The sequence below is a fragment of the Buteo buteo genome, chromosome 11 (assembly GCF_964188355.1).
Source record: "Buteo buteo chromosome 11, bButBut1.hap1.1, whole genome shotgun sequence".
Taxonomy (NCBI): domain Eukaryota; kingdom Metazoa; phylum Chordata; class Aves; order Accipitriformes; family Accipitridae; genus Buteo; species Buteo buteo.
Window position 1 is genome coordinate 1,915,673 of NC_134181.1, and position 14,817 is coordinate 1,930,489.

At 42.4% G+C, this 14,817-nt stretch overlaps 1 protein-coding gene across 10 annotated transcripts in view; it reads left to right on the forward strand.

Annotated features, from left to right (window-relative positions):
- Positions 1 to 61: 61 nt before the first annotated feature.
- Positions 62 to 14,817, forward strand: part of GALNS (galactosamine (N-acetyl)-6-sulfatase) — a 56,534-nt gene continuing 41,778 nt past the window's right edge. For 8 of the 10 annotated variants that reach the window (XM_075039828.1, XM_075039829.1, XM_075039830.1 and 5 more), the window contains exons 1-9: positions 62 to 195; positions 4,233 to 4,356; positions 5,585 to 5,659; positions 6,734 to 6,836; positions 9,698 to 9,841; positions 11,777 to 11,843; positions 11,947 to 12,074; positions 12,885 to 13,024; positions 14,247 to 14,350. In XM_075039828.1, coding sequence (XP_074895929.1) covers positions 97 to 195; positions 4,233 to 4,356; positions 5,585 to 5,659; positions 6,734 to 6,836; positions 9,698 to 9,841; positions 11,777 to 11,843; positions 11,947 to 12,074; positions 12,885 to 13,024; positions 14,247 to 14,350 — 984 coding nt within the window. In that variant the 5' untranslated portion in view covers positions 62 to 96. Of the gene's footprint in view, positions 305 to 1,308; positions 2,114 to 4,232; positions 4,357 to 5,584; positions 5,660 to 6,733; positions 6,837 to 9,697; positions 9,842 to 11,776; positions 11,844 to 11,946; positions 12,075 to 12,884; positions 13,025 to 14,246; positions 14,351 to 14,817 lie in introns of those variants that run through there. The other 2 variants (XM_075039836.1, XM_075039835.1) reach the window with 2 other exon arrangements.

Here is a 14,817-nt window from a genome sequence, read left to right on the forward strand (position 1 = left end):
CCCCTCCCGCGCGTCACGTGAGGCGAGCGCGGGCGGCGCTCACGTGACGCGAGCGCGGAGGGGCGCTCACGTGACGCGCGGGGGGCGGCGGTTGCCATGGCGAGGAGGGTGCTGGTGCCCCTCTGCCTGTGCTGGGCCTTGGGCCCCGCCGCGGCCTCCGCGCCCCCAAACCTCCTCTTCCTCCTCATGGACGACGTGAGTGGGGCCGGGGGGGGTGTCCCGGGGGACGGGACACTTGTCACTGGGGGGCAGGGGCCCGTGTCACTGGAAGACAGTCATTTTGGGGAGGGGGACACACACTGAGGTGCGTGGTAGGGTGGAGGGAGGGGACGGTGGTCACCGGGGAGGGGGCTCTGTTTGTGACTAAGGGGGCTGGGTGTCTCTCTGCAGAGCGGGGCTTGGGTTCCTGGGAAGGGGGTCACTGTGGCTGAGGGAAATTGGGGCCTGGGCTCCATAGAATGCTTGTCACGAGGTGTGGGCTGTGGGGGGCCTTGCCATCGGGGTGAGAGAAGGGCCCTCGTGGTGAGGTGGGGTCCCAGGGCTGGTGGAGGGGCTCCCGTGGTGGCCCACCCTCTCCCAGGCTCTGGCAATGGGTGCTCGGTGGGGCATGGTTTGAGCACCAGCGCCTTGCGGGCAGGGCCGCTGTCAAAAACGTTTTGCTGGTGCCTGGGAAATTTGTTCGCGGTGCGTGTACAGCACATCGAAGATGCTGTCGTGGTGGTCCATGAGCTTGCAGGAGCATCGTGGTGCGCAGGCTGGGTCCAAAACTGTATTGGTACCGAGGCAGAGGCCTTTAAATAGAGGTTTCATCAAGTTGGCTCCCCATGAGCCTTATCCTGGAAACTAGTCTTTTTTTCTAGACATCCTCCTAAGTGTGCATCAAGGGCCATTTCTGGGCCTGGCAAGACTTATGATTTGAGAGCGTGTCTTGAGCATTTATTTGCTGCTTTGTGCTCCTTAGGGCTCTGTCTCATTGACTCCTGCTGAGCAGAGCTCTCCCTGATGTGCACAATCCCTCCTAGGTCGCAGTTTCCAGGTTCACACATCATCCCTTCCAGGTGGCATGGCCTCTGTGTTCAGCTGTGTGCTACATCTGTTCCCTTTGTCGGTAGGCCAGCGCCTGTGGGATAGCATGTGAACAGGGTCTGTACCGTGATTCATGGTCAGAGGTCTTCAGCACAGTGATTCAGGCACAGCTCATGGGTCGATGTGATGATCTGGAAAAGTTTGAAATAAGCAGGAACATTTGAATAAGCACTTACTCCAAAAGCTGTCGTGCTCAGTTGCTTTCTTTCTCCAGTCCTTTCCAGATTTTGTGTAAAAAGCAGTGAAGAATTGAAAGGAAGGCCCAGGCCTGGCTTATCTCTGCCCTGCCCCTCCTTCAGGGCAGAGCTGCCCTAGGGAACCTGCACTAGAGACACTGCACATAAACCTCTCATTATTCCTCATGCGTGGGTGTCCTGCTGAAAACAAATGAGACTTCTCAGATCTAGAAAGTCAAGCCCATGTGCAAGTCTTTTAGAATTGGTGCTTACAAACCTACATACCTTATCTAGAAGTCTAATCGTCTTATCTATCAGTCCATTCATAATGACCGAGCAATTAACTCCACAGTCCTTGGCAAATGATTCCACCAGCTGGTAAATGTTGAAAAACAGGGTGTCTTGGTGATTTTCAAACCTTGATAGAATCATTCGGAAGTTAAGGCTTGATTTTGCAGCCTACAAAAATAATCCTGGCAATATCTTCTAATACCAGTGATGGATGTAGTTGTGGTAGCACTGAATAAGGTGCATCTACAAGTGTAGACAAAGAAACTCCAATACATTTCAGGAAGTGTTTTAGAAACCCAAACTTGCCTGCTGAAAAACTAAACAAGAAGAAAGCTAATTCTGCTAATTTTTGCTCCCTGAACTGGGGGGTGGTGGAGGCAAGAAATCATTAAGGAGCAGAAATAATCACAGATTTGTTTCCAACTAAAAGTCTTTTCACTTTTGCACCCTGTAGTGGTCTTAGCCACATGGCTACAGAAATATATTAATTTCCAACATGTTCAAGTTGCTGCCATCTTCCTGTTTTGCTTCTCTTCTAATATTTTCATCTCATCTTTCAGGTATGTTTGTAGTAGAAATGCATTGTGTGCTGTTTTAAGCTACTTGAAAAGCTAATGAGGATAGGTATGTGACTCGAAGGGTGGGCAAGCTCTTATTGCTTGTTTGGCTCTGTTCTGCCAATTCAACATGACTGTTGTTTTCATAGTGTTTCTACACTCCTGTACAAGATAATTACATTGTAAGCTTAGTTTTTCTGGCCACTTGAGCCTCCGGCAGTCCATCTCAATTTTCCATTCAGGAATATTTCCCCCCAAGCTGGCATTTGTAATTTTCAAGATGAAAGCTCCTTGGGACAGTGATTATCCCACTCTAGAAGTGTTGGTACAGCATGAGACATGATGAGGCACAGATCCTGACTGGAGCTTCTGTGAACTATGTATTTATTTATTTAACAGGCTGTTCATTAAAAATACATCTCCATGGTCTTTTTCCTTTGATCCTTCCATAACTTCTGTGACTGTCACTGTGTGTGAATTAGAGCAACATGATATTCTTTTTTTCTTTCTTCCTTGATGATAAAGATACTGAAGAATTGAGAACTCAGGGGTGATCGTGTTGAATCCTTTTTAATTCCACATCCTAGTGTTAGGTGGTACCATTTAATTGCTCTTCTCTCAAACCTCAACAGCCGGCTCTGCAGCTCTCCAACAGTTTTCTTTTCCAAACTGCACCACTGCAGTGTAAATATTAGACTCTCAAATAGGACCAGACAGATGGTTTTCTAAAGATCTTGATACGTTATGCCCTCCATATCAGTTGCTTACCTGATACGCATCTGTATTAAAGAAAGCTATTGCCTTTTTTAAAGCATAATATAATCTCCAGCAACCATGGTGCCTAATTGCTCATTAAGTTGTTCCCTTCTAGAACCTTCTGTTTTAAGTCACTTACTTTTATTTGTATTATTACCAATAATAGTTGTCAGCAATGAACGTAGATAACGTGATGGTAATTTTATGGTTCTCCTGACTCTGTGACCCCTCTGAATTAGGAGGAGGACGTGGGGTGAAACCACTGTCTTGCAAATAAGCAGAGTGACACATGATGCCTCCGGCAGGTTTCTCTCCAGAGCTTGCTTTTAAAATAAACACTTTCTTTTCCTGTACCACTGCTTTTGAGTTTAGACCTTTTCCTTGCATTTCTAGTTACATGTACACAGATGGATAGATAGATGCAGCAGGCTTAGATGGAGTCCTGCGGTCAATCGTCCAACACAAAGACACATAGCCAGGGACTGAACGGTCAGGCTTTGCAGCTGTACAACACAGAGCATATGATGTGTAACTTCCTTTTCCTCTCTGTTATGTGTGTGCTTGCCAGTCTTCAGGCATGTGAGTAAGAGTGAAGGCATTGGGGCTCTTACCCAGTTCTGCTACAAGTGTTTTAATGCCTGTTAGCAAGTTATTTAATCTCATGTGTGCCTCGGTTTCCCATTCACCAGTGAAAACTGTCATAGTTCCCTGCTTCACAGGGTTGGGGAAGTTCATTTTTATCCCATTTGTGAGGTACTCCCTAAGTAGGGAGATGAGCACTATAAAGATACAGAAATGAAGGGATACAATAAAAGTGTTATAGAATCATAGAATCATTTAGGTGGGAAAGGACCTTTAAGACCATCAAGTCCAACCTGAAGTGCCTTGTCTACATGCTTTTTGAATACCTCCAGGGATGGTGACTCAACCACTTCCCTGGGCAGACTGTTCCAATGCCTGACAACCCTTTTGGTGAAGAAATTTTTCTTAATATCCAATCTAAACCTCCTCTGGTGCAACTTGAGGCCATTTCCTCTCGTCCTATCACTAGTTACTTGACAGAAGAGACCAGCACCCACCCCGCTACAACCCCCTTTCAGGTAGTTGTAGAGAGCAATAAGGTCTCCCCTCAGCCTCCTTTTCTCCAGGCTAAACAACCCCAGTTCCCTCAGCTGCTCCTCATAAGACTTGTGCTCCAGGCCCCTCACCAGCCTCGTTGCCCTTCTCTGGACACGCTCCAGCACCTCAGTGTCTTTCCTGTAGTGAGGGGCCCAAAACTGAACATGAACATTATGTGGGCCCAGAAGCATTGTCATTGTGGAAGAGTGAAAGTACTTTTACATCTTTTGGTGTGTTCTTTTTACAGATGGGTTGGGGTGATTTGGGAGCTTTTGGAGAGCCTTCTAAGGAAACTCCTAACTTAGACCAGATGGCTTCAGAAGGGATGCTTTTCCTAGATTTTTATACTGCCAACCCCCTCTGTTCTCCGTGTAAGTAAACTTGAGTTTTAAACTAGCATATAAGCATGCCACCTTCTGAGAAGATTGGGATGTTTGCCAGCATCTAACATGAACTAGCAACCAAACCAGTGATTACCCTCAGGGCAGAGTTTGGATTTGGTGCTTTGATCTTGCATTTTGCTCCCTTTTTATTTATGTTTTGATTGGAAAACCTACAATCTTCAGTTCATACAAAGCACTGTTTTAGTGATCAAATCAGTCTAGCTAAAGGATTTTTTTACATTATGGTTTAGTATTCTAGCCTCAGTCATTGCATTTTTTCATCTTTCTTATTTTGGGACAAACAGACAAAGCAGTATCTAAATTGTTGCTGAACATAGTTTGTATGTAGTTTGTCTGATTCTATTGGCTGTGGTGAGACTTTCATGCAAGGAATGGCAGCACGTTGTGTCCTGTTGTTGACCCTGGTGGCTTGCAAGATTCTTGGGGAAGGGACAAGAGATAAAAGAAACGTTTGGGTCTGGGAGACACAGATATTTTTATCCTTACTGTTTTTTCTGGGGGGTGTTGTTTTTTTTCTTTCTTTTTTTCCTCTAACTCGATTGGCAGCCACGAACTGAAACAACAATGAGGAACAGGGGCTTTTTATTTGGGCTTTCATTTAGGATATAAGTTGTCAGTGTGCTGATGACGTCCTTGCTCTGAAAAGGCATTTGAAATATGCTGAAGTCCTAACTCCAGTGGTGGTACTGCATATGCTTAAAGTTAAACATCTGTTTAAATGTTCCCTGCAGTCAGGACCTGACTTGTATTGTCAAAGCTGGACAGCTCTTTATTCGCTATTACGTGACTTTTGTTCAGGCAAGCTTGAAAACTTAGCCTTAAGCGTGTAATCAGTTTGTGTTATGATTTCCTCTTAAATGTATATGTCAGGTATTCCTTTTATAATTACTGAGTTAGAAGGGCTGCTATGTTGACTATTGAAAGTAATTATTCTTCAGCAGTGGATAATTTAATAGAGGAGCCAAATTTCAGTCGGGTTTGTCTTGGAATAACTCAAATGGTGTCATATCAGAACCTGGCTCTCTCCATGGCTCACTGGAGACAGGAGTTGCTGCCTGTTCCAATGTGAGTGATCTTAGTAGCTGGCTGTGGCAAAAGGACACTGACATCCTTCAGTCAGAGCGCTGTCCTCAGCCTTAATGTTAATATTAAGCAAAGAATGCATGTAAAATAAAATGTTTTTTGTTGTTTGCAGCAAGGGCAGCACTGTTGACAGGCCGTCTCCCAGTGAGGAATGGTTTTTACACCACAAATGCACATGCCAGAAACGGTATGGACTTCATTCCTGATTTGCCTTCCTCTCTTGATTTCCCTCTGTGCTTTGTAGGAAGTCTTGCTTTGAACAAAGGCTTGGCTCGGTGATCTTCCCCTATGGATCTTCCAGAATGGCACAAAAAGATTACCATGTTAACTGCTGGTAATAAGCGTGAAATTTATTGCTTCCTCCTCATCAAGCAGAAAACCTCCTCAAATTAAGAGAGATAAACAAGGCTGGTTGATCCATTTGCTTCTGCTGGCTGAGAAGTGTTTCCTCTGGGCAGACTGATTGGTGTCTGGTGAAAGAAAGTCACGTGGGGTGTATGTTAACACCCAGAGTAAAGAACAAGCTGCTAACAGTTTTATTCAGCAGCCAGTTTTCTAACCATTTCAGCCTTGGAAGTTTTAAAGCACTGTTGTGCCAGTGGTGCTTCTAGGGAAGGTTACCAGTTCATAACAAACCTGGGTTGATTTTGATTCCTGTGATTAGTTCCAGTGTGAAAGATGCCATGTGCCTGGGCATGCTTGGGCAAGAGTCAGCAGCTATGTACTGATTCACACTGTGTATCAGCAAGCGTGCTTGGCTATCTCTGTCCTAACCAAAGTCACACCTTAGATTCTCAAGGGCCAGAGAGCTGTGGACTATGGGAGACATATTGTTTTTTCAGGTCTTGCAGTCTAAGCAAGTTTCTCGATCATTTGATTTAGGAAAAAAATGCCTTCATTTTAGAAAATATACAGCAAATTTCCAAGAGTGAAGGCAACTCCAATGCACACCTAAAGCGCTTGCTCTTTTTATGACCCCCCCCTTTCAAGGGTCTTGCCTTCATTCTGTGATGGCAGCCCTCTCTATTATTGGCAGTGGTGTGCAAGTGGGTGGAGATCTTCCTTTGATCTCTCTGAATCAATTTGTTCTCTTCATCTCATGGCCTGGGAGGACTCCCAAGGAGTGATATTGCTGGGAATTCAAGCTTATTGCTATTTCTGATCCAGTAACAGTGCTTCTAATGATGGGTAGCCATGAGCTGTTTGCTCTAATATTTGTAAGAGCTGGAAAGATTTTTGGTTGTTTGTTTGTTTTATGCAGCATACACACCACAGGATATAGTAGGAGGAATTGCAGATTCTGAATTACTGCTTCCAGAGTTGCTGAAGAAAGCTGGCTACATCAATAAGATCATTGGCAAATGGTAAAATTATTTTAAGATCTCTTGCTTTGAGATTTCAGTATGTGTGTGTATGTATTGTGAGAGGGCAGCAGAACAAGCAGAACTGCAGGAAAAAAAACTGTCATGGAGCTCAGATGTCCAACTTTTTAAATATGTGGTGGATCTTCCCCCCTGCTGTGATCAATTTCTGAATTGAGTGTTACCATTACAAGTGCATACATGTATCTTCATGCAAAGAGTTGAAGGGATTTTTTTGTATGTATATTTATAAGCCCTTCAACTCTTTGTGCTTTCATCCATGTATCACACTGCTTGATTTAGTCAAATAACACCAAGATGTTCTATTGGAACTTGCCTTGAGCACCTATGTGCTTTTTATCTTTGGCCCCTGCTATATGTTGGGGTTTTTTGTTAATAGAGTAGACTCAATTGTGAAAGCTTCTTTTGGGGGGAGTAGAAGTGTGTGGTGTAGAAATAGAGATGCAGACATCTCCAGGGCTACATTGAAGATTGTTCATTGAATGTAGAAGGTCAGGGTGGATAGGAATAGGCTTGATCGGGATGGTTGATACCAGGTGTTTTAAAAGACCTAGAAGGCTGATCCAATACTCTGTGAATGTTGTCCTTTGACTTGATGGACTTTCATGGGAGTACTGTATAATCTTTGCAGAGGATACAGAAGAACTAAAACCCAATGTTTTGTGATGTCTGCAAAGAATCGGAAGGGAAAAGCCTGAAAGATATGCAGATCAAACAAACACAGTGGAATTACCAGTGTAATAGTTGAAACTGGTGCATTTGTAACATTCGAATTTCAAATGCACTTGTGGGCTGTTGTGGAATCCCATGGGGCCTGGGGATCTCTGAACAGTTGATTCGCAGTTTGTAACAATGCTGTAATAAATAAATGCATAAATAGCAACTTCAAAACTACACAGACACCAGAGGAGTACTGCTTGGTTAGCAGAGTAATTGTTAATGAAGAGACTTCGGACAGGAGTAGTATGAGGGGAATATTATTTAGGAAAGTAATGGGTTACAATTTATTTAACAGTTTTGTTAACAAGTTAGAGAAAAGTGAGTTTGAATTGTGATTGGATTCACCGGTGCTGCTGAAATTGGAAAGAAAGCAAACTAACCTAAGACAGTGAATTATTTATTACCACAAATCCAAACAGCAGAGTGGCCGTAAAGAATCGGATCAGTGAGCTGAATGCAATAAGATGCAGTTCAGTGCTAATAAATGTAAATTCATACACCCAGGGAAAAGAAATAAACAACGCAAATACAGATTGGTTCCAGGCAGTTATTTGGAAAACAGCAAATCTGGAAGGACCTGCAGCTGTTAGCAAGGAGACTAAATATGAATGTGCAGTGCACTATCATTGTGTGCCCAAGAACTGTTATCCTGGACAGGACTAGGCAGTGATACTGTACAGCAGCAGTCCTGTCATTTGTGCACACCACCTGCTTCCTAGAAAGGTGTAAAGAAATACACAGTACAGTAGTTAAATTGGAGTGTCATCCTAGCCACGCACAGAATTTTAAGGCTTTTAAAGATTTTTAAGTTTTCCAGAAGAAGATTTTTATATCCTTTCAACATCCCTTCTAAAGACTTTGCAGGGTGTCCTGTGACAGTAAGTTCCACAGTTTAATTATATGTTTGCAAGTCAAGTATTTTCCATGACCGTTGTAGAACTTGTTGCATTTTATTAAATATCTCTTTATCTTTTGTGTTGTGAGAGGGAGAGAATAATGTGCATCTCAGTAATTATTTGATAACTTTTTCAGGTCTCTTCCTCTGTAAGTTCTCTTAGGGCTTTCTTAGAATAAAATATTTTTTCATGTCCCCTGTTGTAGGAACAGCTGGGAATAGCTTTGTTTTATCATGTATATAAATGAGGAAAGGGTAGCATCCTTCAGGTCAGACTTGCAATTTTAGTTATATCACTGAGATATGATCATAGCTGGAATGATGATTATTTTCTGTTATAACTCATTTTGGAATAGCTCAGAATAACACCATGGATCATTTTACTTCAGGTAATGCATTTTATGCCCCTTATGTTCAGAAAGTGTGCAGAGGCTGATGGCACAAAATGGACAGGTTGCAGGTACAGGCTTGTGAGTAGAAACTGGAATGATTAAATAAACATTGAGCTACAAAGGTCTCCTTTAGAGACCGGGAGAGGATGGACATTCTGTATCTTCAAGATAGTATAAAAGAAGAAAATGTAGAATTTGCAGTACAGAAGCTGGAGATTAGAGAGGAGCTTCATCTTGAAGTTAAGAATGGAGATTTTTCAAGCTGTGTAGTAGAATGGAACTGTCATCAGGAGTAGCTAAATGTGTTTTGTGTTCACATGTGCACATAAAGAACTCATTCTCACTTACATTCAGGTGTCTCTGTACCATTTTGGCAGCATGAATACTCCATAAAGGGAATGCACATATAATGGTACATTTCATGAGCTTTACCTTGTGTTTTTACAGCTTAGTGGTATAAAAGTGACTTGTCATAGATCAGAATCCTTAAGTAAAACATTACGTGCATCTTCACAATGGCTTTGGGCAGTGTAGTCCATCAGTACACATCATCGAGACAGCATGAGAAAAGACACCAATAGAATAAAATAATGGAAAACAAAGATTGGACAGTAGACTAAAATGGGATATATGTAAGCACTGGAGTGAGTCTGCATGGATGTGTTTGCAACAAGTATGAGGAAGATCAAGACAGTGGTCTGCAATCATTTATTTGATTAAAATGCTTGAAGTTTTTCTTCTTAGGCAAAGATTGTTTTCTTGCATGCCATTCTGATGAGATTATTATTTGCTTCTTTGCAGTAGAATTTTAATTCCTCTGTTGCTTTTGTTCCTAGGCATCTGGGTCACAGGCCCCAGTTCCACCCCCTGAAGCATGGGTTTGATGAATGGTTCGGGTCCCCAAACTGCCATTTTGGACCTTTTGATAACAGAGCGCTCCCCAATATCCCTGTGTATAGGGACTGGGAAATGATTGGCAGGTAATTCAGCTACTTGCTTGGTAATGTTATTTTCTTTGCTTTCCCTGCTGACATTACAGTGCTGGAAGATAAGTGCTAGTGTAGCAAACCCATTTCAATGAAAAGGGGTTGGCAAAAACAGCAGCTGCTTCAGAATCAGAGTTACAGACTCAGGTGGATGGGCAGTGATCTACAAGTGCTTTACCCTATGCAGAGGACTTTTGTAGGATGTCAAGCATTGGGAATATCCTGACTCTCTTATGATCTGAGATGCTCACTTATTCAGAGTGCCCTGAATATCCTGCAGTTCAGCAGTAAGCCAGTGCAGGAAAGGTGCTTGTAAGAGGTCACGAAACACATGAACAGCCCTTCTGGATCAGGACCAAGGCCCATTTAAATCCATTATACTGTGCGATGACCACTGGTAGTGAATGCCTACAGAAAGGGTATAAGAAAACAGATAGGTGGAATGGTCCTTCTCTTGTATGGTTGTCCACCTTCTGAAACTGAAGGTTGTGTCCAGATCTTAATAGCCACTGACTTAACTGCCATGAACTGTCTCTTTTCTAAACCCATTTGTATTTCTGGACTCTACAACATCCTGTGCCAGGATCTCATCTCTTGCTTTGCCCTTTTACTTTTGAACAGGACTTTCCCTCTAGTCTGGTGATGGCCAATATCCAGCCTTACAAGGCCTGGGTGGTGGTTTCCATTGGAGCTAAGACAGACTGAAAGGGAGGCCCTGTGGGAAAACACACAAGACAGGCAGAAACAGGAAGGTATAGATTAACCATCAAGAGGTATGTGAATTTCACATCTAGGAGAGGAAGCAAGGATAGTCCTTCCTGGGGGAAGAAGAGATTTTGAAGGCAATGCTGGCAGCAAAGGGTACTCAAGCACGGTTGTGTGGGCAGTGCCTGGCGCTTCTCAGCTGTGATTGTGGCACTCTGACTTTTCCACTTAAAGCTGAGACAATACAGACCTACTTCTATGGTATTGATGCCCCTCAGAGACTAAGCATGGTAGCTGACTACTAAACTTTATTCTAAACTCCTAAACCACTTTTTGCAGGAATCCTGTTGTCTTCATCTCTACCTTAGCATCTAAATTTGAAGTTGAAGCTCATTAAATATGAAGCTAGATGTTTGATTCTGAGGATTAATAAAGCTCTGAGTACCAAGGCCAACCTGCAAGTTGCATGTGGACCATCTAGGGGTGTGACTGCTCTAGAGTGCCTCCCTCAGAGATGTTTGCTTATCCCATTGCACCCTAAAGGCTTCCTGTGATGATTTCACTCCACTACTTCTCTTGGAAGCTGATTCCATTCTGTACTGAAAGACCTCTTTATTCTTTCTCTTCCTGTTTGTAATAACCTTTTGTCTGTTTGCGTAACACCATTCTATGCTCCAGCTCTGCAGTCTGTGCCATTCTTGTCCATTCACTTTTGAGTCTGTTATCATCTTATTTCACTTGCTGTTATTCACCTGAGGACTGCCCTCTGCCCTTCTCTGCTTAATTAGTGTCCAAAGATACTTCTAACATAAAGTTTTCAAAACAGCCCAAGTTCTGATTCCAGAATTGCTCTATCTCACTGGAAGTTGTTGTGTACTTCTGAAAATTTTACTCTTCTTTCAAACAGCTCTCTGTTGAAAGAGTAGCAGCATGAGATCTTTAAGCATACTACCCCTAGTCTAATAGCTTAACAGTGAAAGGTTGGTGGTTCGGGTCTTTCCAAAACTTGCAGTTGTCATTAATTTGGATCTAGCTGTTTCACTGCTTTCTTCTGTAAGAAAAAATATGGTGACATTCTTTTTAATATCTGAAGAGAGTTTGCTGAGTAGCAACTGTGACCTGTTTGTCACCTGCTTACACAGTAAGGGAAGAAAGGCCTTTTTATGTTGTATATTCCTTAGGATTGATTTTTTTTTTTTTCTCTCTGATTCATTTTATCTTAAGGTATTATGAAGATTTCAAAATTGATCGGAAGACAGGTGAAGCCAACTTGACTCAGATCTACCTGCAGGTACTGTCTATTTTAATACTGGTTTCTAAGCTGCAGTGACTTTTATGCAGATTTAGATGGCAGAGAATGATTCCGTTAAATTCATTTTTATTGTTGTTTACAGGAAGCTCTCGATTTTATTAGCAAGCAGCAGGGCAGCCAGCAGCCATTCTTTTTATACTGGGCAATTGATGCTACCCATGCTCCTGTTTATGCCTCCAAACAGTTCCTGGGCACTAGTCAGAGAGGACTGTAAGTCTTGGTTTTGTGGGTGTTGGTTTTGTTGTTATTTTTTTTTTTAATTAATACCTCATGCTGCAGAAACAGAAAACCTAAGTAATGTTTATTAAAACCAAGTATATAGATCGTTTCTCAAAAATGTATGTGTGTGCTGAAATACACTAGTTAGTGAGGACTTTGCTTGGATTGTTCTTTAATAATTTTGCCATAATCTGAAATGAAGATCATGTGACTAAAATGGGGGTGAAGGGGGAGTCTAAGCTCCTTTGCCAGTTGTGTGAGTAATGAAGTGCTGTATGTGGCACAGATGATTTTTTGGAAGGCTTTTGTATGATCAATGCCTGTTTTAAAAGCCTATAAATCAGACCAGCAAGTAGAAAAGCATGCATGAAAAACACAACTTACAGGAGGCAAAAAGCTCTGTGGATACTGCGAGCCCTGCTTCTGAGAGCACAGTTTCAAACCGGCATCAATAAGCAAATCCATGTTATTAGTTTCAAGTCTATAGCAAAGTGGCTGTGCCTATATTTGAGAACTTTGTAGCTAAATTTGTATCAGTTGCTGGTTTCTGTCCAAGTGTGGCTCACACCTGAACAATTCTGACTCTTGATATCCAAGAGAGGTTGCTCTCTGCAGGCAAGAGACGCGGGGTTTGCAGTGACAGTGGAAAACTTTATTACAGTACCTGATGCATAAGAGCAGTATTTCTGCAGCACAGGTATAACTTACGTGCACTGAAAGCATTGTGGCTGATTGCATTATGCTGTGTGACACTTTTCCTCCTTTGCTGCCTTTAATGTTTTGCATCTACTTTTGCCTCAGATATGGGGATGCTGTGCGAGAAATTGATGATAGCATTGGAAAAATCCTAAAACATCTTCAGAAGCTGGGTATCAGCGAGAAGACTTTTGTGTTTTTCACTTCTGATAATGGGGCTGCTCTCGTTTCAGCTCCTAAACAAGGTGAGTCTCAGAGGAACAAACCTGGTCTGCGGCTGTGAAATCAAGGCTTAAATCTCTGTGTCTGAGGGGTAGACACACTTGTACCTGGGGTTTTCCTTTATGCAGTTAGGAGAAGCCTGAAAATGCAGAGCATTTATGTTTAGAGTTAGCTTATGTTCATTACTTCTGCTCACTGTTGAAGGAGGTATCCTTGGCTAAATGGACTTTTGGCCTAACCCAGTGTGGCTCTTCACCTATGTGCATTTCCACTTTGTGCTCCACTGTCAGGGGGTGATTTTTTTTTTTTTTTTTTAAATTTATTTAGGACCAGGCACAGTAACTTAGCAGGGTTTTTACTCTCCATCTGCCAAATGCATATTTGAGCTTTCTGAGTAATTACAGAGAGTTGAAGAGCCCCTTCTTCTTTAGCTCTCATGAAAAATAGCAAGAAGAAAAAGTATTGTTGTTACTTTACAAGTTTTCCTTTGTTTAAATGATTGTTTCTCAGAGTCATTGCAAATTGATTTTAGAACCCACTCTCTTCTATTTAGAGGCAGGCTGTCTCGTGGTTATTGGACCACAGAGCAGGGAGTATCCTGAGTTCTGATTTCAGCTGAACCACTGTGTTTGACTTTGTGTGACCTGGAATCAGTCACAAGACCTCCTTTTTTGTTCCTCAGCAAGCTTAGCTACAAGGTTGGGTTAAAAACCCAGACATTCCTCCAAAGCACTTGCTATGTCTGAGAGTGAACGTTCAGGGAATGCATGATTATTTTTCTCTCTTGTATCTGCATCTAATACTGTTCTGGTGCTTTAAAAGGATTATGAAAAAAATACTATTTCTCCTTAAAAGTGTCATATTTCCTTTAGTTCCAAACAGCAGTTAACATCCTTAAAGGGAAGGAAAATGCCAGCGAAGTATTTTCTGTTTGTTTGGGTTTGGGTTTTATTTTCTTTGTTTGGTTGATAGAAAGTTGTGTTTAACTGTCACTTTCTCCCTGTGCTGAAAAGACACTTCTAAAATTTCATCACAAATGGATATTTAAAAAAACCCAACCCAACAAACAAACCAACAATGAAAAAGGCCCACCCCAAAACAACTCTGGACATGTTATTTGAAGAAGCATTCATGCAGAAAGGAAAATTCATTTAAAACGAGCCTAAAAATTTCCTAGTTGATGGTGTCCCTTTGAAGTGTGATATTGGCATATCGTGTTTTTTATGGCTTCTTTTCTCTCTCTAGGAGGAAGCAATGGTCGTTTTCTGTGTGGTAAACAAACAACCTTTGAAGGTGGCATGAGAGAGCCGGCTATTGCTTGGTGGCCCGGACATATACCTGCAGGAGGGGTGAGTATCTGCTTTGAACAATTCTGATCGGTCTTCAGTGGACTCAAGTGGATGGAGTGGTTCTTGCTGGATTCAGTGGGCTTTGGATGAGACTTTTAACATGCCCAATGCATCAGTCCAGATGCTTGTCTAAATAAGGAGCTGAACACTGCCCCTAGAGAATGATGTCATTCCTGTTCATTATTGCAAATTTACATCTAGAGTGTCTATGATCAACACTTTTGTGAGCACTGAGCCGTCTGGTCTTTTTGTCTTCCTGCTCTGTCTAAACCCTTTACTCTTTTGGACAACAGTATTTTTCGTGGGTTACGCGTTTGAACAAATTGGAGTATAAAGACACATTGCTAATGTGTGTCCCAGTCTGGAGCAGGAGTGTGTTGCCCACACACACTCTCTGTGCCCTGGAGTATCAAGTGATTTGACCCTCACAGCTCTCACTTTGGTGTTTGATAAAAGTTCCACTCAGG